The 24,289-nt window shown below is 38.0% G+C and overlaps 1 protein-coding gene across 1 annotated transcript in view; it reads left to right on the plus strand.

Annotated features, from left to right (window-relative positions):
• The window catches only part of ADCY2 (adenylate cyclase 2), a 203,459-nt gene that overhangs the window by 117,480 nt on the left and 61,690 nt on the right, over nt 1-24,289 (plus strand). Inside the window, exons 5-10 of the mRNA XM_021546893.3 lie at nt 14,813-14,961; nt 16,027-16,138; nt 17,233-17,360; nt 22,651-22,809; nt 23,182-23,314; nt 23,648-23,824. Of these exons, the coding sequence (XP_021402568.2) occupies nt 14,813-14,961; nt 16,027-16,138; nt 17,233-17,360; nt 22,651-22,809; nt 23,182-23,314; nt 23,648-23,824 (858 nt within the window). The remainder of the gene's footprint in view (nt 1-14,812; nt 14,962-16,026; nt 16,139-17,232; nt 17,361-22,650; nt 22,810-23,181; nt 23,315-23,647; nt 23,825-24,289) is intronic.

The following is a 24,289-nucleotide window of genomic DNA, read 5'->3' on the forward strand; positions in this document are numbered from 1 at the left end:
GCCTTAAACACACTAAAGTTACCCACTCTTGTAGGCAAGTTTTGTAAATCATCTTGGGTGCATTCGAGTACCTGTTGATAAGGAATACATATAAAAAGAAATAGCAAATGTTTTAAAGGATGATTGTGTTGTGTAACTTTCCTGCTTTGCGTCCTTGAAAATTCATTAAAATGCTAAAAATCAATAATAAGAAAACTACTTCTCCTCCACCACTGAAAACAAAGTATTAATTTAGTTTGTTCTAGACCAGCTTTAAAAAAATGCTAAAAAGAAATACAAAGGCATATTTAACAATTACTAGAAAGAAACACTAAGTGATTTTTAAACAGAAATTAACTGATTTATCTTTTTCCGACAAAGTTCGTTTTCAGAATTATGCCATGTGATTCACCCTAGTAAATCTTCTGAATCCTTTTTTGAATGCTTCTGTGCTCATTGTGGAGGAAAGAGATTTTCTACACTAATGGAAGGCTAATTGCAACAGTTACCTCAAGGTAAAGCATGAGGAGGAAAGGTCAAGGAATAGATAAAATAAAATAAGTGGTAACGAATCCTCATGTCTTTGTATTCGGCAGAGAGACTTAAAGAAGTTCAGGGATGAAACAACTGAAATGCTGCAGCCACCTCTCTCATGGAGTGTGTCACCCAGAGTTGTGCTGAGAGCTCAGGGCAAGAGGGAGGTATCTGTGATACAAATTTTTGCCGAGCTCTAAGGGAGGCCAGGGGACTACTGACTTAGAAACCTAGTGTCTGTTTGGGCATATTAGTGGAAGTAGAATGGTAGATTTGGGTGAGGATCATAGATGAAATAAAAGTCAAGATGGCTTTTGTAGAGGAAAAAGGTACGAATTCTCTGAAGGTTTCAAAACTTTTCAGTGAGAATGATTCACTTTAACAGGCTGCCTGGATTTCTGGAATTGAAGATCCCTCACAAAAGGGTCTGGAAGAAACTGAGCAGTCATGGGACAGGAAAAATGTCTTTACATGATCAAAGACTTAAAATTTTATTACTTATTCCATTGAGAATTAGTTAAAATATTGGATTCTTTAAAAAATCCCTCATGTCCCTTCAGTTTTGTTTCCTGATCAGATTTTAAAATAGCTTTCTGCATTGCTCTGAAACATAAACATTTCAGTGAAAGTTGCTTATCAGCCATAAAGTATCTACAAGTCCCAGAAACAATAATTTGTTGTTGGAGCATGTGCCACTAGTCTGCATACTGTTATTCACGGAAGTGCTGTAATGTCACATAGTACAGCACAATGTGAAGATCTGTCAGCTTTTACACTGAGCTTTATGCTACCCAAAGGAAATCTGTAAATAATTTTGCTTTGTTTTATAAGATATTTTTAGATCTCTGTTCATGTATAAAATAAAGCCTGAGTATGCAGGTATAGGGACAGTAGTTTATGCACAGTTCTAGGAGATGAAAAGAATACTCAAGGAATAATTTTACTGGAATTCATAAGGGGCAGATTTACAGATTTACAGGGCTTTACTTTCTCACTTTAATATAACTAGATAGATTTGTTTATGAAATAACATAGATATTGAGGGTAGAGCCAATTGTTAGTATGAAATAAATAGCAGGCATCTTCCTTGCTTCTTCATAGAAGTGTTTCTGTCTAGTGTTTACCAGTAGCCACTATTTTTACTATTCCATCTTGCAGCATAGCCTGGGCTCCAGCTTTTGGTGTAGCCCAACATATTCTTGTCGATGATTTAAAAAAAAAGCAGAACCATCAGATTTAGGTAATTGAAGGTATTTTAAATCTGGGCATCTGGCACATCTATTTTTCTGTCTCCTTTGCCACACTGAAGAAATATGATTTATTGCTGGTCTTTCAGTTCTTCCTGGGCCATATTTTGTTCCTTTCTGTTTACTCCCTTCTTCTGCACTGGGAACAGAGACATGAAGATGCTGTATTGCATATACTGTTGGATTTCTGTACCACATACCACTGTACATCTGGGGAGTTGTCTTTTCAATATGCTTCTGTTAGATACTAGAAACAAGCACCTGAATAATGCAAATGTGAACCTGTAGATGAGGAAAGATAGCTAAAACCAGCAGAACTTGTTATCAAAATGTCACCTTCCCCTTATTGTTGAGAGAAAAACAAACTTTGAAGAAGTGCTGGAAGATATGAGGTGTCTGGTCTGGGTAGCTTTTACTGCCCTGAATCCAGTGAATTTTGTCCTGCTGTAGGTTTGTGCAAGAAAGATCGAGCTCTTGCTCTGAAACAGCTGTCAGTATTTCAGCACAAAGTCTCAGACCAAAGCACTGGGCTCCTTGGAGACTGCAAAAAGAAAACAGTATGGAAGAATAGTAGAGGAACTCGTATCTCACCAGACACATGAAATGCAGAGCTTTATCTGTCAAATATTAAATAATAATTGCCTTCTGTATGTGTGGTGTCCCTCTTTGAATAACAGTTATGAGTTAAGGGATAAGCTTCTGAAATGGAAGTTTCTCTCCAACTGCCCAAATACATAACAACATTTTGCCCCAAATGATTTATAGAATTTGCTCACTGCATGGGCTGCAGTCCATACCAGAGTAGGCACAGCTGTAGAGGCTTCACCTGCTGGATCACTGAGAGAGCTTATTCCAACTTTAAACCACACTTGGTATGACAGAGCATGACTCATATGTCCTTGGATGGAAGAGCTGCCAGTCTCAAAAAAGAGAAAAGTTTACTTACAGCAAAGTTACATAGCATAAGTTAGAATAACTTTACTCTCCAGCCAAGGAAAGCTTAGAATTTCTGATGAAACAGAGAAAATACGAAACTTGAAAATAAATCTCATACTGAGTCCTTGTAGAGCAGAGTTTCCTACAGCCTTCTTCTAGAAAGCCCTTCTGCTTGAAGTGGCTTCCATCATTGAAACAACCTCAGCAAGCCCTATCAGTGTCTCTAGGAAATACTTCTGTCAACAAAGTGGGAAATGCTGATGTTGGGTGCACTGCAGCAGAGTAATATCACACTTCTTTGTTCTTTTTCCCTGATTGCTCCATCCAGTCTTCTGAAATGTTCTTTCTGCTGCAGCTCTAAGTGGCTGTCATTTAAATGTATCCTCCTGACTCAGAGTGAAGCATTCCCTTCTGGTCACCTGCCTTGGGGCGGGGTGGGGGAGAGAAAAGGTAGTTGTTTTTTTTTTCTGTTTTTTTTTAAATTGATATTGCAACCTGCAAACAAGCAAGTTCTGCAATGACCCGATCTGAATATGTAGGATGGCCCTGATTCATCAGAGCACATCTGTGTATTGAGCATATGTTCTGTAGTTTCTTGGCAGGACTCAGTATTTGAAATGTTGCTAGGCTGTGCTGGAATTGGCAGTGCCACTGCTGCCAAAGACAGCTATGAGGCTCTGTGGGGAGGAAAATATTTTGAGGCGCACCTTGGACTCAGGATTGAAAAAGAAATCAGCTCCCTCTTGCTTATTAATAAAAAATAATAAAAATGTGCTAACAAAAATCAAAAAGAATATTTTATAGCATTTCTTAAAATAAGTGGCTGAAAACATATAGCAATCTCATATTTTGCTACTTTCTTCAAAATTATGTAATATAAAAAGTGGGAACAGCAATGCCAGTCTAAAAAGGAAGTACATAATCTGTAACTATTGCTAATATCATACAGAAAGACTTTTCAAGCAGTAAAAAAAAATTACCAAGAGGACTGGAGCAGGAATTAAATATGAAAATAAATGTTACATAAAGATGTACATTTTTTGTACTTTCTTCCTTTCTAGGAATTATGGCTCCTGTAGCTTAAACAGTTGGTATTATGTGCCTGTATGCTGAGGTTTCAGTGATTAATAGCAAATTATGATACTGTGAATTACATGGTAAAATATTATCAGTTTAGTATATATTACCTTCTAGTTTCTTTTAATTTTATCTCTTTTAACAGCAACACAATACTAATTGTCAACATATTTTTCTGATGGAAAATATCTGTTAATCCATTTTTAAAATGCAGTGTTTCAAAATTAATCAATTTACATAAAGGCATGGAGCATATTGATGATGTATGCTGGAAATAACCAAAACCAGTGATGGGTAAAAAAGTCACAAACTATTCTCAAATTTCTAGAAAGTTTGGAAGCTTTTTAAGTGCAGTGATCATAGATTAGATTTCATTAATCCCTAGCATATCTGCCATTACAAATAACTGCCAAAATCAATCAGCTGCAGCTATGGTATTGATTTTTTACAGCATGTATCTTCACACGTACAAACATGCAGGCGTCAGAGTGTAAACCAGGATTCCAAAAACAGAGACATAGAACACGGAATTTGTAAGAATTAGACCTATTTTAAACCCTTCAACATGTGAGACCAAGAATCCAGACACAGCCCTAATCAAGGAGACAAACTGGGCCCCATGTTTTTGCTGTGCTGAGACATTTGCCAATTGTCTCCACAGAATTGCACATCCCCTGAGAGAGAAAGAGGAAGCAGAGCAGCCTTTTGCAGGAGCCTGGAGATTAGGGAATTCACCTGGAGCACTGCAGAAACAGGAAATCTAGTACTTGCTTCAGTGATTTTTAAAAGGTTTCATCTTGGAGCAAATTAGTGTCACCTGAAAAGACTGCTAGGGCTCTGCCTCATTCTTACTGATAAGTATGTCTCTGCGGAGGTGGGAAGAGACTTGAGGTCTTGCTTTGGCAGAGAGCTGTTTTGATGAAGGTTTGCACATGGGGAACACTGTTTAACCTGTGGATCTCCTGTTAAAGCTTGGAAAGCTCTGGAGCTGGCACCCTGTTTCTGCACCACTGGCCACTGTGGCTTTGTATGGAGCCTGTGTTGGTGGCCATGGGTTGCAGGGGGCTGAGGTGGTGAGCTGGAGGAGGGGTCACTGTGAATCACTTTGTGTCTGCCAGAGCTGTCTCCAACCTACCGTGGGGCACATGAAACAGTCATGGAAAAAGCTTGCTTTGTGTAAAAAATCTTAGCTATTTGGCATTAAAAAGTATCTAACTAGGGACCAAAGGTGCCCCTGCCCAAACACAGCTCAGAAGGAAACAGGCAGCTTCTGGAGGCTGGAGACAAGCTGATCTATGCAGAGGACTCTCTCCACCCAAACAAGGTACTCTCACCCCTGAGGAGCTCTGGCACATGGACAATCCGTGTGGAGCAGGGACACATCAGAGGGCACTGCGGGCCATCAGTGTTCGAGACTGGATCAGAGATGTCGAGGGCAAGGGCAGCAGAAACTTTTAATCATAGAGCAGCAGAAGTGGTTAAGCAAACAGTCACAGAAAGAAGCTATCATGCATTTCTATCTCAGCTTTCTACCGTGCCTGCCACCTCAGCACAGGAATTGTGATGGACACAGCATAATGCATGGCAAAAAGATGGAAAACTGAGGCCAGGAAATTCAGAGCATAGATGGTTAAGTGTCTATCTCAGTGTTTATCTTCACTGTTTTTATTTTTGATTTTTTTTTTCTCAAAACCCCAATCAGCAGTGAGAGGTTTGTTTTTGTTTACAATAAATTAATTCTCTTAAAATTACCTGACAGCAGACTGTTTTGCCCACAACAGAGTTCCAGGCACATTAAGGTGCCTCCTTCCAGCCTGGAGCTAATGACCTGATGGCTCTTTGTGCAGAATCATAAACAGCACCCTCTTCTGGGAATTTTCTTCTTATGTGGCTTCCTCCTGCAGATCTAATTTTTTTATCAGTTGCATTTTTAGGATTCCAAATTTCTCAATGCGTTGCACACACAGACAGTGTCCCAGGAGGACAGGCTTTTCCTAGGTGACAAGGCACTTCAGGGTCTGGTAGTTACCATTCCTGTCTTTCTGTGATTCAGCCTGAATTCCTGTCTGCAAACTTACATGTGTATGTACCTCTGGAACATAACACAGGAAACACTTCCAAAATTGTACACACAGCAATGTGGGAAATGTTCAGAAAAATCAAAGAATAAATAAATAATAGAATAAAATTCAGAAAATATTTAGAAAATGAAACCAGGCTAATTCTGAAAGCTTTAACCCTTGCTATGATTTATGCTAAATTTTGTTTTGTGGTTAGGCCTGGTAATGAGTGTTAATTACTAGTTTAGCATGTATCTGCTATACAGTAAGTTGTTGCTTTTCTTCCTGGGTCAGATTCCTCAAAATGAAGAGAACTGGTTTTCAAAACTCTGGTTTTTTATTTTTTTGTTTTTTTTTTTTTTCAGGGGGAGCAAAGTTTTTCATTTAAAACTTTCTATATTTAGTAGCTGGTGAATATAATCATTAAAGAGCAGTTGGGAGATTTCTACAAGAAACTGTCAATCCTGAGATGGAAATACAATGCAAACCATTCTTGTTCCCTTTTATTTAGACCATTGTAAGGAAACAAGAGGTCTGCTTTATGAATGCAGTAACAGCATACACACTCCAGACATCTGCCTGTTTGATTTCCACCTAGTGTGAGTCAGCCTCCCCTGTCTTCAAGGCTAGGAAGTGAGCTGTTGAATAAATAGTGGTGTTCAGAAAAGAGGTGTTAAAATATACAGGTTGCAACATTAAAATTTATCATCACTGTTTTACAAGAAGTAACACAGCTCCTTACTGTAGGCTCACTTTTCATTAATTATGGGTGAAATAAACTCTTACTTCTACTTGAATAAACTCCTATCTCTACTTGAACTGCCTGTTTTATGGGCCAAAACTATGTTTAACTACTTCTACTCTTGATAGAGATTGACTGTTTTGATTCATTTCTGTTGCTGTGTGGCCCTGCTTCTCACTGATCTGTTTGACCCACTTTTAAGTGTTTTTGAGCTCCTGACAAGTGCAGCTAGGTGCCGGATAAGAATCTTTATTCTTAAAAATATAGATTTTGATCTTTATTCTGTGTAGTGAGTAACATTTAGTCCTTCAAATGTATGCTATCTGTAGCCTATCCAGTAAAATATTAGTAAATTATCAGTGAAATACTGAAAGAAATCCATTCTTGCATGTTTACTTGGTAATCTGTAAGCAGATGGCTAAAACACTAGAGGCAATGGCAAAGGTAAAAACTATCAGTTTCATGCTATCTAGAAGGCTGTGGAGGAGTGATGCTGTCAATGTGCTTCAGATATGATCTTCTAACTTAAATGCAGTGCTGTGCCTTAGAAGTGCTTTTGGTTTTGCTTTGGATTTGGTGCTTTTAACCACAAGGTTTGGCTCTAAACTGGGCAGATGAACACAAAGGTTTGGTCTTTGAAAAAGGTCTGCATAGATACGTTTCAAGCAGTACTCTTGAATATCCTCCCTGACATGTCTCATAGATGGCTTGGAAGAAGAAAAATATGCAAAAAGAGAGATTAATTTGGTTTTCTTCATTTTTGTTGAAAAAATAACAAAATTCTTCTCATCAAAATATGGAGTTGTACCAGAGTTAGTTTATTGTTTAAAAGAATGGTATTGAGCAATTGCCAGCACTATAGTACTTCACCTTTATTAAAGACTGATACAGTAATAAACATGTTACACTTATCAAACTGATTCTTTGCAAAATGCTGCTTCTGTCTGTTCATCATTCTTGAAATATGTGAAATTTAGAGCACGACTTAACAGGATCAGGCAGAAACAAACCTTGAAATTCTGTCAGTTAATTAGGCAGGTCTGGCTGTGTATGTTGGAGTGTTCTCTTTTACTCTATTGTTGTGCTGTTTGGTGACTCGTCACTTGAACAACCCCAGGATAGGCACACTTTCTGAAGGTGTAGTGAACATGGTTTGCAAAATTAGTCAGAAACAGGCTGCATATGCAAACTGTAATCTATGCATAAATATTAAACATCTAGGTTCTGTGAAAGAATTTGTCTTTGCCAAATACGTGGTGAGCCTGTGAATTTAAATAAGCTTTCAGTTCCCTACACTGAAACAGTGATGGTGCTTTTGCATAGCTTTAGTATTTTTTGGATGTGGAGGTGACTGGTGGGATGGCAGCTCTGCATTCCCAGAGCTACTCTACAGCAAACGAGCTGGGCACACTGGGGGTGTGCAGTGCTGCATGTTTAGCTTGCAAACCCTTGCCTTAAGCTGACAGCCTGCATTGGCTTTACTGCTCTTGTGAAGTGACCGAGTCATGCCACTGATGTTTGGCAATTGCAAAATTATTTGAAGACAACTGCTCCCTTTCTGAAGGCATTGCTGGAGCTCAGGGACTGAGTGGGGAGGGCAGAGCCTCTTCCCAGGCAGAGGCTCCCAGGCAGCACTGTGGGAGCAGATCCATGTCTGGTACCTGTCTCTGTTGAGGCAGGATGGGAACAGAGAAGACTCCAGTTCAGAAGATGAGCAGAGAACTGATCTCAACTGATTTATTTCAAATACATCGCTCTTTTATAGAGAGCATCATGCAGACTAATTTCATTGGTCTTAAAGTAAAAACATCTCACACCATTGGAGTTCAGTGAATGATGCACAGTGGCAGAACATATCTATAAACAATGTGAACAAGAGAGATAGAGAATTATTTACATTCCTTTTAAACTCTTTCCCAGGCCCAGCCTGGTAGAAACATCTCCTTTTCGCTCTGTCTGAACTGAGAATATCCATAGGCACGGACCTGGGCCTCACCCTGGCCCTGGTCCAGTCCCAGCACCTGGGTGGACACAGATCATCACCCTCTGAGCTCGTGACAGCCACCTTGGGCCTGAAAACTGGCAGCCCCCACTTGGGGTTCCTCCTATTCTCATGGGAGTAGCTCCTGGACAACTAAGCTTGTCTTCTGCAGAATAGATTCATGAGGGCATTTGCATTTGATGCCTGGGGAACTAGTGAGGAATGAGAGGATCATGCTTTCATTCCCCTTGTGTGTGTGTTGATTTTCTGGTGTTGATATTGTAGCTCTTGGCATTGCATGCTTGAAATTTCGCCAAAAGGGTCATGAAAACAAAAAGCTTTATGGTACTATGCTTGGGGAAAAACTCATTTTCCAAGGAGAAAAAAAATCAGAAATTAAAGTTGTTATCAGTGCGTTGGGGTGGGGGGGGTGTGGCATTTTCGAGAACAGATAAGAGTTCATAGTTTTGCCATCAGGAAAGATGTTATCTGTGTCACAAAGCCTGTACTAGCCACAAGCAAAAGCAGCATTTAGATATATAAAAAAAGATCAAAATGACAAGAGATGTAGGAGATTTCTAGATGTCATGAAAAATCCTTGATCCTTGTCTGGTTTGTCAAGGCCAATGAAAGTGCTTTGGAAGTTTTCAGGAAAAAAGCCATCGTAACCAAGGAAGGGGCTGTCACTAGATAGAAAAAGTATAAACAATCAGTATGAAATAAAAGGTGCTGCTGTGGTGGAATTGTATTTGGAAAGAAATAGAATGATGCACTCAACAGTTTGGTAGGAAATCAAATAATAAGAAAATGTTTTTTAGTATTTAATGGGTACAGGTTTGGGTTAAGTAACTTTCCATAATCAAAATATTTCAGCGATGTTCGACATAAAAGTACTGACACTTCCCAGCAAGAACGCACAGTTTAATAGATTTTGAGTGGAATAACTGGAAGTTATCAGTGGAGATGATCAATGAACTGGCACGTGTGTTATGTTCTGCATTGTTTATGCTATTATGTATTTTTTATTAATGATCTAGGAGGTATGTGAAGACATTCACAGACAATAATATTTGCAGAAAATATAAATACTTGTCTGATAATAAATACCATAATATTGAATACTTTGTAAACAATATTAATCAAGAATGTTTTTTGTAACTTTCTGAAGAGACATAATTCTAAAAGAGTATGGGCCATAGCTAGGATATTGTAAGGCTGCAACTTCTTACAATAGTTTGGAGAAAATAGGAGACATGAAACAGCAGACAGGGAACTCTGGGGATGTTACAACAGAAGGTTGCACAGAGTAAGTCATGGACATACTGAGGGAAACAAATGTATGCATGTCTTTGTTCACTGGAGCAAAATGTTAGGATTTGTGTCAAGAAGCCCTTAAGAATTCTTGAAGGTTATTGAGGGTTTTGAGAAGACAGTGTAGAAAATACTTAGGAGGAGGAGATTTTTACACCTGTTTACCTGATCAAAAAGACAGTTATCTGTGTTTATAGGAATAAGAGTAAGGAAATTAATCTTGAGCTGAGAAAGATATAACAGGTCCAAGGTTTCAAAGTAAGAAATACAGAACACATTTTTAACAGTTCTTAACAGTTCAGGTGGTTAACTACTAGAAGTTGGGGAATTCTCCATCTCTTGATGTCTCTGTAGACAAGATTGAATACCTTTCTTTTGTGTATAAGTAAAATCAATTTATTGGCTTCAGCCAAAGTAATGAGGTTGATGGAGGTTATTAACATGGGCTAAATTTAAGGCGATAATAGCATGTAACGTTTAGGAATCTTCAAATCTCTCAGTTAGAAGTCCAAGTTAACATTAAGTAAAAACAATTTACAATTCTTTAATTTTTTAGGTGTGTTTCAGAGGATGATCATGATGTATGGGTTAACAGTATGGTACTTTGACAAATATCCTCTGGATGACCATCTCTATCAACTCTTGACTGTTCCATCATTTTGTGATCAGGAATCAGAAAATTATTTTATTTTAGATTATTTATTTATACGTTTCAAGGGCAGCTTAAAATTTGATATTATTTGTGTTTATGTCTTAACTTTATAGTGGAGCAGGATGTGTGCATAGGCTAATTGCTTCTGGAGCTCTTACTACTGACTTACTGACCTAATTTGTCAAACTCACTAAACAGATAATTAGATATATGCCACAGGATTCTGAAAACAAAATCCAATCCACAGAAAAGCGGAATTCAATATTCAGTGCCCTAAATGACATTGGAAGGGACAAAAATATCCCTATATGGGATTATAAGGACAAAAATATTCCTACAGTCCTTTACTGATCTACAAATATATAGTTTTTCTGCAGACTTCTTGAATATCAGAAAAAGCTTAAGAACAAAGATGAACATTTCTTCCAGTAAGACCAAAATTTGGACCTGCAGTTCTCTCTCTAGACAACAGAGAGAGAGAGATAGATAACATTGCTACCTCAGAATTTCAGTATTAGATTCTGTGAATTGCCTTGAAGGACAGTTTCTTTTCATTGACAGCAAGGCACAAAGTTGATTTTAATAGGGTGAGTGCTATCAGACTACCTTTATTTTTCCTTAGTGACATCCTTTAGCTATATTATTAAAGAGATCGGACTAGGTGAAAGAATATTTGGCCTTTAAATCTATAAATGCTTACATTTATGCTCAGTAAAGCATTAATCATGGTGTAGTCTTGTACAAATGAGTGAATCAGTATTGGTAGTTTGCATAACAAAATAGGAATGAGCAAATAAATAAAGCATTATTGCCTCAGGCCAATAAGAGGTTGATTTGTGAAAAATTTACTCTTGAAAATAACCTGTACCTAGTGTTTAACGATATTGTGCTTGTTTGCTGCAGAACATGCTGTTGCATGATGCTCTGTTCTTTAACTGAGCTGTGCCAACTTATTCTAGCTAAGAAAGCAACCAGCGTTTATCAAGCTTTAGAGGAGTGATGTGTAACTAAAAATCACTGCTAAAGACATCTGTATGTTTCAGGAAAAATTCTGACAAAGAGATCAACTTGAATATGGGAGATTGAGAGGACAGGAACTCAACAGTTTGACGTATACCACAGACAATCTTCAGCTGGAGAACCCAGGGAGGATGCCTACTTGCGATCCTTCTAGTGAGGTCCAGGTGGAGGAGAAGTAGTTAACCTATAGTATTGAAAAGCACTTTAATGTTGTATTCAGTGTAGTTAGTGGGCTCCGTCTTTTAGCCCTAGGACTGGAAAGGTATCAGCTGGAAGTGACTTGAATGGTTGAGAGAAAAGCATAGTCCCAGGGAATAAGTCAGGAAGCAGTCTTGTGTGCATAAATCCCCTGTATAAATTGTTAAGGTCATGTTATTAGTATTCTAGGGAAGGACATTTGTGAGGAGATTTTCATTACGGTCATAGCCCAGCAGTTTCTCTTTCACCAGAAGCAGGTATTTTCAGTCTGAAGACTTTTAAATAGTACCTCTTGACATGCATTCACAATTATTTCAGTTTTTTTCTTACAGACTGTTGCTCAGAGTGGCTTCTCTGTCTACTACAAATAAAGAAGATTTTTGTCTAAAAGTCAGTGTCTTGTATCTCAGTTCAACTAGTTTTTGATGTGTAGATTTTCTGTCCATTTGAGACAATAGTACAGAATAGAATATATTACCAAATATAAAGCCAGCATAAGCAGCAGTCTTGATTTGTGGTGTTCCTTGCATTGTTCCAGTCTGCAGGAGTTTCAGTGCAGAACATCATGCACTACAAGCTGATCAGTAAGTGGTTTTGATCCTTGCACTATGCTCTTTTGAGCCAGCAGCAATGACAAAACAGGAAGGAAGAGGTGTTCTCATGTGCTTTGCATTTCTTAGGATCTTCAGGTAACCAGCCCAGCCACAGTGTTCATCAGTAGTTGAGATTCACCTTCTTTCACATCTGTCTTTTAGTGAAAGAAATTAAAATGAACAATCCACATTATCACACAAGGGATAAGGTCAGGACTGAAGTGTGAATGCTTGCAGCCTGAAGGATGGAGAGGGTGGCTGAAGGCTGTATGTGTACCTGAAGGGTATGGCAAGGTGTTCTACTGTGTGCTTCACCAATTGCAATTCTCTAAAGCAACCTCTGGTTGCAACCTTCTCTTTTGTACAGTGAAAATGGAGGAAGAAAAACATTCTTTGGAGGGAATTCTGGTGTGGTGAATAGCTTCATCAGGATGTTTAAGCAGAATGGAATAGTGGGCTGGCCTGAAGAGAAAAATAAGGGGAAATATTCCATCTCTCCTGACTTCCCCTACAAAATGAGGGCATTCTGTTTTCCTTTTCCTCATATGATTCTTTAGCTTGTAATTGACTTTATGCTGCTTTCTATGAAAATTTTTCTCTTGGATTTTTGCTTGCTTCCTTGAAAACATTTGTTGCTTTTTGACCTTTTACCATCCTTGCTGAGTTTCAAAGATGTAAGCAGTAACCTGGACATTGAGTGTCACTATGTCCAGAGATCAGTCAAGCAGAGACATTGATCACTGTGTGTCTGGAATCATAACAGTCAAAGGAAGATAGTGAACCAGCTTGCATTTACAGTCCATGGTATAAAACAAGTAGAGTGATGTAAAATTGTAGCTAAGATCACTCACCTCTTCATTAACAGTATAATTACAGTTGTTAACAGGTCTGAGTAATCCCGTACTGTTAGATAAAGAGCAACCTGGAAGAGTAGGTTTTCATTGTGGAAAAAAATTGATTGGTTGTAGGATATTATTTACAAGTTAGCAAAATATCTCCACCAGGGAGCAGTGGAAGTGAAATACTGCCAGTGAACAAAAGCAATGAAAATACCCCAGTCTCCTGGATGTGAACTTGCTAAAATGCCTAAATATACTAAATTAATCTTGCATTTAATAAATAAATTATTAGTTCAATATTAATTAGCAGCAAAGCAAGATTCTGTCTTGATTCACTGCAGTAGAAGTTTTTTGCCAAATATGAGCAGCATCAGTTTCACAGAGCCTCATGTAACTGAATGCTATGCTTACAAGTGCACAAATGCTATGAGGAATGTGAATTTATTACTATACTTGACAGAGATAGATAGCCAAGGTTGCTGCAAATATTAGAGGAGTCTATAGCCCCGTTGTGCCTTGCTCTGCTCAAGGTCATCAGACCTGAACAGGAGTAATTATCTCAGGCAGAGGATTGGATTAATGGCTACAGTTCTTCTGGTACCTTCATGAATAGAACTGCAAAGTCTGCAAAAATATTCTTTTGAACCGAAGAGCATGCATCATTCTGAGTAACACCTGAGAATCATGCACATTTTGAGGTCAGCATCTTTTCTGGTGTAGCTGCTTCTCTCTCTTTACTCTGTTAGGGACTTTTTCAGATGCCTTCCCGCTCTTCACTGGTTCAGGCTTCCGGTTTTCATCCTTAGCCCGACAGAGTCTCTCGGTCTGCCTATGAGAAAATGGGAAATTTATGTTTGCTTTCAAGATGGAATATGATAAAGCAAGAAGGATTTTTTTTTTTTTTTTTGCCGAGTTCTTGTTGTCCTGGTTTCCAGAGAAGTAGGAAATCAGTCTAAAGCTGTCACAGGTGAAAGAGTCAAAATGGAATTGTCAGAGAGCTCTAGAATAGGAGAACCATAATATCAAATGAAAAGGAAGACCTAATAACAAATGATGAGAGAAAATATGTAGGGTTTGGGTTTTTTAGTATTCCATATGTGTTTAGGTTAATTAGAAAAGAAATTGTCAAATGCCATACTAAAGGAGAGAGTACCTATCAAAATGCTTTGCATGCATTTTCAGCATATTCTGTGTCTGTATTTTATATTCAGTCTAACTGCTAAAATTATGGCAGAACATTTAAAATACATTAAAGAAAAAAAGAAAGATGTTGCTTATTTCTGCTTGAATCAAACTGCATTTCCATGAAAGTCCCCTGAACTGGCCTTGTGATTCTTGTTTCATTTGCTGCATCCTACTCAGATATTGAATAGATTCCTGTGGATAACATCGTCACATGTTAAGCTTAAGCTTTTTCTAATATACACAAAACCTTGAAGAAGGCAGGTGTTACTTGGAAATGTGTGTATGTCTCTGTCACATTCCTCAAGGTGCTGATTAACTTTGGAACTCCTACCAGGCCTGAGTGCAAGCCTCATCAAAATGTTCTGTGGTATTGACAATAGGGTGTGCCTTGCACAGTATTGATGCCATACGGAATTTATTCACCTTAAAAAAACTGTGGATTTCATTTTAAATTTTAGGAGCGTCTTCTACTTTCTTTACTGCCTGCTCACATTGCCATGGAAATGAAAGCAGAGATCATTCAGAGGTTACAAGGACCAAAGGCAGGCCAGCTGGAAAACACCAACAACTTCCATAATTTGTATGTCAAAAGGCACACCAATGTAAGGTATTGTACTGTAATAAGATGTATCAACAACATTCAGGAAAAAAAAAAAAAAAGAAAGAAAGGGTTAAGGGAGGAATTAAGAAGTTATTTGTTTAAATATGCTTTTCAGCAATTTAATATGTACCACCCCTTAAGTTGATTGAATGTGGCTCCAGCAGAGCCACAGAGGTGTTAATACAAACCAGTTTTTGAGAAAAATCCACACAATAATAGGCTTTTTTTCATAATGTCTTCATTTTTCAGATTGAAGTACTAAATCCCACTTCTGTGTATTCTAGTCAAAATTATAATTCATGTCAGTGGTATGATTCAGATTTTGCAATTTTCTTAATTAGAACAATTTCTCAGGATTTGTGTCATGTAAACAGAAGCAGCTGTATCACGTATGTATTTTACACAGTACCTGAGATAAAATATTTTGCTGACAGAGCTAATTATTTATTATTTAAAAATTTCTAGTAGCTGAAAAAATAAATAACTTTCATTTCAAACATTCTTTCTTCTTAACAAGGTTCTTTTTCTTGTTTTTGTTTGGGTTTTTTTGTTTGTTTCTTTTGTTTTTGTTTTTTTTATTAAACAAGTTAATTTGAATTACATTCTTAGAAACTGATTTATTAAAAATGTTGCAGGAATTTTGAGGAAGCTTATATTCACTTGTGAACACATATACTCTTTGAAACTATTATATTGCTATGATTATACTGATGATTTGTGACTTTAGGAAAATATTTCTATTTTTTCAATCCTGTAAGAGATAGATGTATAGAATGTTTATAAATACCTATAAATATAGGTATGCCTATAAATGTCATACCTGAGGAGATAATACCTTTAAAGGTACATATAGGTATATATTACCTATGAACACAACACCCATAAAGGTAAATATACGTTTACCTATAGATGTAGTTATATTTACTGCTCTACATTTAGTAGTGGCTGTTTTGTGTGTGGGCATATCCCTGTGAAGTCCAGGGCCCTTGCTTTCAGGTTTTGCTGCCGGCTGATGGATCTGAGTACAGCAGAAGGAAGCTGTGACCAAAATGCTGTTCCTTTCTGTTGCAGCATCTTGTACGCTGACATCGTGGGATTCACTCGCCTGGCCAGTGACTGCTCGCCAGGGGAGCTGGTGCACATGTTAAATGAGCTCTTTGGCAAGTTTGATCAGATTGCCAAGGTGGGTTGCTATGGGCTTCTGCTGTTAATTTGAATAAGAAAGTCATCTTTAAAATGTTTGTTTGTTTTTTGTTTTTTTTTTTTTTTTCCTCTTGGGGTCTTCATGCAGCATTTCTGAGACTTTGGCAGGAAGACTGGATTTGAAACGTGTGAAGAAAACGATCTGGCTCTGGTCTGAGTGCAACAGTGCATTTCTGCCAGAGTGACAGTCTGTGAAACCCGAGATAGTTCTCTAATAGGACCAATAGGGACAGCTCATGGAGCCCAGTAAGGCTTAATGGCAGATGAACACTTCCTTAAATAGATTCTTTGCAATATCAAGGATTACAATACTCAAGATAGAAAAGTATTAGTCAGTTTTCTGGTCTCAAAAAAAACACTTATGATACTGAAGGTTAAGAGAGACAATATTGATTGAATCAATTTTAATTACTGGCCACAGGTTCTTTATTGTTCCAGAAAAGAATCAAATACAATCAGATTTTTTTATTCTTCTTATTTAGGTTTAATTTTTATATAAATTAAGTGAAACTTCATGTATGAAGGTAAAATCAGAAACCTCAGAACAGATAAAAGTTTCCCATGTTTTTATTGTTGAAAAACTATTGTCAAGTATTTTAAAAATTAAATTAAATTAAATTAAATTTCAGTTTTTAAAAAATAAAAATCTTTACATGATCTTAGAGTATAAAATATAGACATTCTCTTATGACTGCTAGCTTCTGGAAGCATTCCATAGTATAACTTCATAGACATAAATGTGGAAGATTACATATTTTGATTTCATATTTCAAACAAAAATGCTTTATTTAGATTGAGGACATGATAGTTTAGCTCAGTTCTTTATTCTCAGGTGTGAACATGTTTTGCAGTGAAATTACTTTCTGCTTTTGCCCATTAAGGACCATAACTGGTGGAGGGATCAACCATACAAAACTCTCAGCATTTCTGTTGTAGCAAGCCCTTCTCTACTGAAACAAGCTTTAGTAGAAGGACATTCCTACTGTTGTTTAAGTTAGTCTTTGCAACAGTAACACTTCATTTATGTATTTCAAATTGAAAGTCATTGTCTCAATTTGCTTTTATTTCCTCCAGGAAAATGAATGTATGAGAATTAAGATCTTAGGTGACTGCTATTACTGTGTTTCTGGATTACCTATATCTCTTCAAAATCATGCCAAGAATTGTGTGAAGATGGGACTGGACATGTGTGAAGCCATTAAGTAAGTACTAAACTTTTTTTTTTTTAAAAAAACCCTTTAAACCAGTCTTTCACTAAAATTACAGTATACATAGGTAAGCTACACTTGGCAGAAGTGTGTGTCTTGTGGACGTCTGGGTATCTGTGAATACTCTTGTGTGATTTATTTTTTCTAATAAGCTGGACTTTGATTTTAAAACTTGGCGTGCTCTTCTGTAAGTTTAAGTTCCAATTTTTATATTTTTGTCTAGATCACATTAACCACTGTCCATTTAGCAAAGTGAGAAATTGGCCCATCCTTGAAAGGTTTATGTGTGGTGTGCACCTCATCATGAAATGGATAATTATGTTGAATTGTGTTGATCTTAATGACTAATGAAGTAGCCATATGTCGCGGTGCCTCCTTTGGTCTGCGGCCAGCTCAGTTGTTTGGCACACTTGACAACAAAGGCCACCCCCTATGACCACCACGGGTGAGGGGTGTGACCTGTGAATTCTGATGCACCAGACAGGTAAAGGACCTTAGGCAACGATGACAAAGACATGGGAGTCGTCCTTCTGAGGGTACCGCTGCTCCGAGTTTATTGGTAGTCTGAGAGAACAACCTCAGCTTGAATCTATATAACTGGGGTGGGGAGAGGGAAGACTGACAGGAGAAAGGGGACAAGGAGAAGGAGGGACGGACCATTTAACATAAATAGGGAGAAAGGGAGCAACCATAACATGGGGAAACTTAAAACACACCCCAACAGCCATACAAAATTGTTCCTCTAATCCTTAAATGTGTGTAATTGTAGTCACAAGAGGGATTTGGCTTTTCTTTATCTGGTCTTCTAACTCAATCCAGGGCAATCACTATATGGGTAGGTTGACTAAAGCAAATTTGGTTCCTTTCCCTTTTATGTGTTCATGGCAAAGGTATAGTATTTTTGGAAACTAATATTTTGATCTCCTTGCTTTACCAATCTATTGTAAAACTAACCTCAGTACAGGAAGCAGGTTGCTGCATTCTCTAAAATGTTGTTTCTTCATCCAAAAATGACTGTACCTTACAAAGTGATCAAAGAAATCTAATTTTTAACTGGTACTTGGGAGAATTTCTCCTTGCCAAATAAGATAAAAGTCTACAGATTTGGTTGCATTTCAGTTGCTTTCACTTGATGCATTCTCTTTTTCACTTAATATCACAATTAAACCATTTACTTTTTTAGCATACTAGGAAGTAAAGCTACCATCTCTTCTGTAGAGCAGTTGGTTATAGGGTGTCAGTCCCAAAGTTCTGGCTCTCCTTGTTGGTTGGCTTAAAAATGTCAGGATTTTCCCCAGCCTTTGAATGAAAATGAGAGCTTTTTGGTTTGCATTTCAAAACAACTGTCTGTTGTGTGAGAAAAGTGAGTTAAAAGTATTTGCATAGAGTTTCTGATCAAGTTGTTGCTTTGTTACTTAAGAGGAAAATAATATAGAAGGTTACAGAGTGGTGGAAAAACAACACTAAACTTGAGCCATAAAGTGCCCTTCACAAAGAACCAAAGTATATCACACATCATAATACAATGTTTTACTTGAGCTCAGAGAGCAATCTGTCAGTTCCTTACACTTCAGAACTTCCAGTCTTCTCTGAAATAACTTTCTACTCAGGCTGCTATCAAGTATGTTCATTGTTAAATGCTGTACAATCAGGTTCTTGGTGAGAGCAGCCTTATAGACTAGAAAATTATATGTTACTTGTAAAGCATATTCTGATCTGAATTTATAGCTGTAGTCAGAAACCACAATGCTCCCATAGACAGATGCCTGATTACCACAGACTGCTTACAGAAGGAGTGAAGAATCTGTACCCCGTGATTTCATATCCTTTCCAAGTATTATGTCAAGTGTCACAGCCTGCAGGTGAATGAAAATTGCTGATTATTAACCAGCTCCATATTTTGTCGTGTGATTGCTGCATCCTTGTATGGAAGCATCTCCTGACATATTTCTGTGCCCTGTAAAATGAGAAGTAGTAATACTCTTTCTATTGACAGTGTGTCACTCAATATGTTTGACTGTCTCTATCTGAAATATCTTTTTTGTCAGATAGAAATTATTGTTATATTCAGTCACTGAGGTGCAAACTGCCCCCTCGGTGTGTAAGCTACTGAAATAAAGTAATTTGCTACTTATATTAGCAGTTCTATATAGATTTTACTACCTGAATATAGTTTCAGTTCCTGTTCTCTTTGAAGCAAAAAAGGAAGAATTCCGCCAAATTGCCAGGTGATCTGTACTACAAAGTCTTAAGTCTTTTTACCTAATGTTGTGTAGCTCCATTTTGAGCAATTCAACTTTCCTATGCTATGGATTGTTCCCATGAAAACTTGGATTGTAGTCCCATTGATTAATTGCTTTGCTTCTCTGCATTATGTTGGAACGAATCCAATGTTTCTTATAGTCTGCAGCCTGCTTGCCCAGGAGTGGGACGCTCACTTTATCAAGCCAGAAATGCCAGTGCTGCCTGTGATGCTGAGAGCTGGCCACCTTAACTGGATGCTTTAAGGACAGAGCTTATCTGTTAAGGCAAAATATTTTTGTGTGGGATTATATCTGTTGTTTCCATTCAGGTCCAACTCTACCCCACGTCTGTCTGGTGACTTCCTTATTTGCATGTTTCTCAGTCACACATTCTCAAAGACTTCCTTTGATTTGATAGCATGAAACAAATTCCATTTCAGAGGAAAGTGAAAGATACTGTTGGATATAAGATGGTTATACCATTTTGAATGCTAGGTACAAAATAAAATAATTCTTTTAGGTGTGATTTGATTCCTGCAGGTCTGATCCAAAAGGAAACTATGCTGTTAAAACTGGAAATTTGCAGGGAATTAAATGCCTAAGGCTCAATGTGTTAAAGTGTGTAAGAAAGAGCTAGGTGAGTCTTAGATACCTTGGTCCGGAATTATAGATCAATAAAGGTCAGGTAAAGCATGTAAATGTTTTCTTAACGACCTAAACACTTGCTTGTATGGAGTAAAGTTGCTACAATTACCTGAAAGCCAACCATGCCTCTGGAAAATGCAGAATGCTTTCAAACTCAAATTTCACATTACAATAGAAAAAATACAATCTTGATGAGTATTTTGACTGCCCAGCCAGGCTGGGCATTGTTCTGTGCTGAAGGAAACCAGAGAGACAGGGGGAGCAGAAAATGAAATAAAGGTGGGAAGTTTCAGATAGGCTTCTGTAGGTAATGAAGGCGTCCTCTGGAGACATGATAGCCTGCATTCCTGAATGCATTCAGTGCCTGCATTGTCATGGCAATTGTTCAAGGAGATCAGGAGAGAAGAAGTGGTAAACCCTTATTTGGTCCGGAGTTACACTGCTAATTTAATGTCTCCTGTGGTTTCTTTAATTTGTGAGACAGAATAAGATATTCAGTCGTTGCTCCCCTGCTTAAATCCTGACAGCTTATTATAAAGCAGACTTTATTCTGCTTGCCTCTTGCTTTATTCCACAGACTATGGAAGGGCAGTCTTTTGACAAGCACTCCTAGAGGATAAATGTTCCACTTCCATTTTGCCCAGTATTTTAAAACACTTTTTTCTAAAGTGCTAGGCTTGTGTCATATACCTTGTGCAGAGCAAAGTGGTGTTTGTGATTTGCAAACTGCTTACAAAAAGACCATTTACAGGCAGTTCATTTTCAAGTGTGTCAGCTACACAAGAGCAGTGTAAAATGGCAATGTGAAAAGAAATACCAATAAACATTTGAGAGAGACAGATGGAATTAAAATACTTTTAGTCATGGTCCTGTTACTTTCATTTCCCAGAAAAAAAACCACTTGAGAATTGCTGCTTAAATGCAGGATTTACCATATCAAATTAGGCCTCTTGCGTTCTATGTTCCCTTTCAAAAAAAAAGAGAAAACTGTCTCATTAATTCAATAATTTGGAACGTACAGAGCTGATGATTCTTATCACTGATATTGAAGATGCTGCTAGAACTATGCACCCAACTTGTATACAGGAGCCATTTGGTTTCCTTATTCTGTAGTTGTTTCTTCCATTAGCACCCCAAATTTCTCCAAGTGTGGGTGCACATTCCTTATTACTGGCTAGGTTTGGGTCCACATCAGTTGGAGTTTAAATACATAAATCCTGTTGAGTTATAATCTTTCCATTTCTTAGACCTGTCTAAGCCTGTAGATATCTGAATTACTTTTATTACTCTTTACAAATGTGGTTAGGTACCCATGTGATATATGTCTGGAAATGTTCTGGTTGTTTGACCTCAGTCACCCACCAGTGATTCAGAAGAACTGTTTCTGCAAAGATAATTTGATATCTTAAGTGTAGAGCTCTTCTGAGATTAGGGATAGGGTGAACAGATACTTAAAATATCTTTGGATATGTTTAAAAACAGACTGGACTTGGCACTTGGTGCTATAGTCTAGTTGTGGTGTTAGGGCATAGGTTGGACTTGATGATCTTAGAGGTCTCTTCCAACCTCATTACTCTGTGATTCTCTGATTAACTCTGTGACTGGAAAGGTCAAAGGTTTAGGTGTGGTCTGGACAGTGAGGGTAGCTTTTCATTTGCTGTATAATGTTCTAGAGGGTGCAGCACTCACTAAGCATGTGGAAGGTTGTTGCACCTATGTTCTCCTCAGCCTGAATGGCACTGAGCCCATATCCCCAAAGAGTGTACAAGCCCCAGCCTGTGGAATATCCTGAGGTCCTGTGGTTTTCTTCTTTCCTCTCAGATATGGCAGATATGAGAAGGCCTCCAATATAAAAATTAGAGTCTTTAGATAGAAGGGTGTATACCAGCAGCTCCAGACCTCCAAAAGCAGCATGTAGAACAAAAACAATCCTTAGATTCTACCATGAGACTAAACATTTCCACTATTCATTGCAGCCCTCCCAAATAATTTCAGATGAATATAAAAGAAGGAATTTCAAATACAGACTTGAAAATTGATATTTCTACAAACTGTTGAAAATACAGATAATAGGAAAGATAATATATAATCATAGCATTAAAAGAATGGAGGCAATGCTAAGAAGAGGTAAATGTTATTACTGTTGTTACTGCTACTTTCATAGAATCATTGAATGATAGAATGTTTTGGGTTGGAATGGTTCTTAAAGGCCATCTAGTTTTAACTCCCCTGCCATGGTCAGGGACACCTCCCACTAGAGCAGGTTGCACTGAGCCCCATTCAACCTGGCCTTGAGCACTTTGAGGGGTGTACCATCCACATAATTTGACTGGTAAATTAAAAGAAAGCCAAGGGCCTATTATGGATATTAACAGAGGCTTTATTCTCAACCGCAGGAAGGTGAGAGATGCGACTGGCGTGGACATTAACATGCGCGTGGGAGTGCACTCTGGGAACGTGCTCTGCGGTGTTATTGGGCTGCAGAAGTGGCAGTACGATGTCTGGTCCCATGATGTTACCCTGGCCAATCACATGGAAGCTGGGGGAGTCCCAGGGTAAGAGTCTTCTCCGTTAACCTTCAGACATATGGATTTTTCAGTCATGGTAAAATGCATAGGCATTTTGTCTTAAGCCATCAGCCTTCATGGAGATGCCAGCATGGGTGCTGTCTTGAGGAAAAAAGAAACACAACCAAAACTGAGGCACTCAGTATTTCCTGTGATTTAAGGAGCATTTTTTTTTTCAGGATGGAAACCTTTATATTTATGCCCATTAGAACTTCTAAAATTTAGATTAGAAGGACTGCAAAAGAAAAGCGCAGCAAATAAAAGGTGTATCCAAAAGCAAGCAAAAAAGGTTGATAAGGTTTAAATTATGCTTTTGATCAGTATTTGTGACTTTGTCCTTCTTCTAAAATATTGTTTCAGTCGTGTTCACATCACCTCAGTCACCTTGGCACATTTGAATGGAGCTTACAAAGTAGAAGATGGGGACGGAGATGTGAGGGACCCATATCTGAAAGAGCATAATGTTAAGACTTACTTCGTAATCAATCCTAAGGTTAGTAGTACTTTTATTTTGTGGCCAGTCATACTTGTCTTTGAGCAGGACCACTAATCTCTTTATTGAATAATTCACTAATATCAATAAGATATTGATGAGGACTGTTACTGATGCCTACAAATATATCATGTTTGCAGTGCAAATGTTTCCCGCTCTTCAAAAAGAAGTCTCTGATGTTTCTCAGAAATATCATTAAGAGCTGCAGGTTCTTAGCATCTCTCTATTTATAAGTCCCTAATCATGGAGATGTGTGGTGCTTGATGATGCACTGCTGCTTCAAAAGGTCGTGAACACAAAGGCTAACATCACCTTTTGTCCTCTGTCAACCAGGGAGAGAAGCGAAGCCCTCAGCACCACATTCGGCCTCGGCATACTCTCGATGGAGCCAAAATGAGAGCTTCTGTCCGCATGACCCGGTACCTGGAATCCTGGGGAGCAGCCAAGCCATTTGCACACTTGCACCACAGGGACAGCATGACCACTGAAAACGGCAAGATAAGCACAACAGTAGGGGCCTACTTATGTCATTTCATACAATATAATAATATTTGAAAGGGAAAAGCTGCCCACTGCTAAATAAATGGCTATTTCTGCTGGAATAAGATACATGGAGTTGTACAGGGCATAAATGAGGCGAATTTGCTGGAAGATTTTCCAGTTTTGGATTAGGTTCTAAAAAGTCATATCTTCCTGTAAGTGCATCTCTGAATTAAAAGGAGTTTGGCACACTTAATAAAGTACAAAATTTGACCCCCTGAGCTCAGACCCATCCCAAGTCACAGCATTTGCAGTGCTGCTCTTCGTCTTGTGGAAAGATATTTTGAACATAAAGCCAGAATGCAACACCTTTAGGAAGGAAATCCTTTAATAGAGGGAAATTCCTAGAGATTTATTGACTGTTTAGCTACATTCTGCATTTGGAAAATGGCCAAACCTGGAGCAAAGGCTGTGAAGTTAAAATAATCCCTGTGA

This window comes from Lonchura striata, chromosome 1 (genome assembly GCF_046129695.1).
Source record: "Lonchura striata isolate bLonStr1 chromosome 1, bLonStr1.mat, whole genome shotgun sequence".
Classification (NCBI taxonomy): Eukaryota; Metazoa; Chordata; class Aves; order Passeriformes; family Estrildidae; genus Lonchura; species Lonchura striata.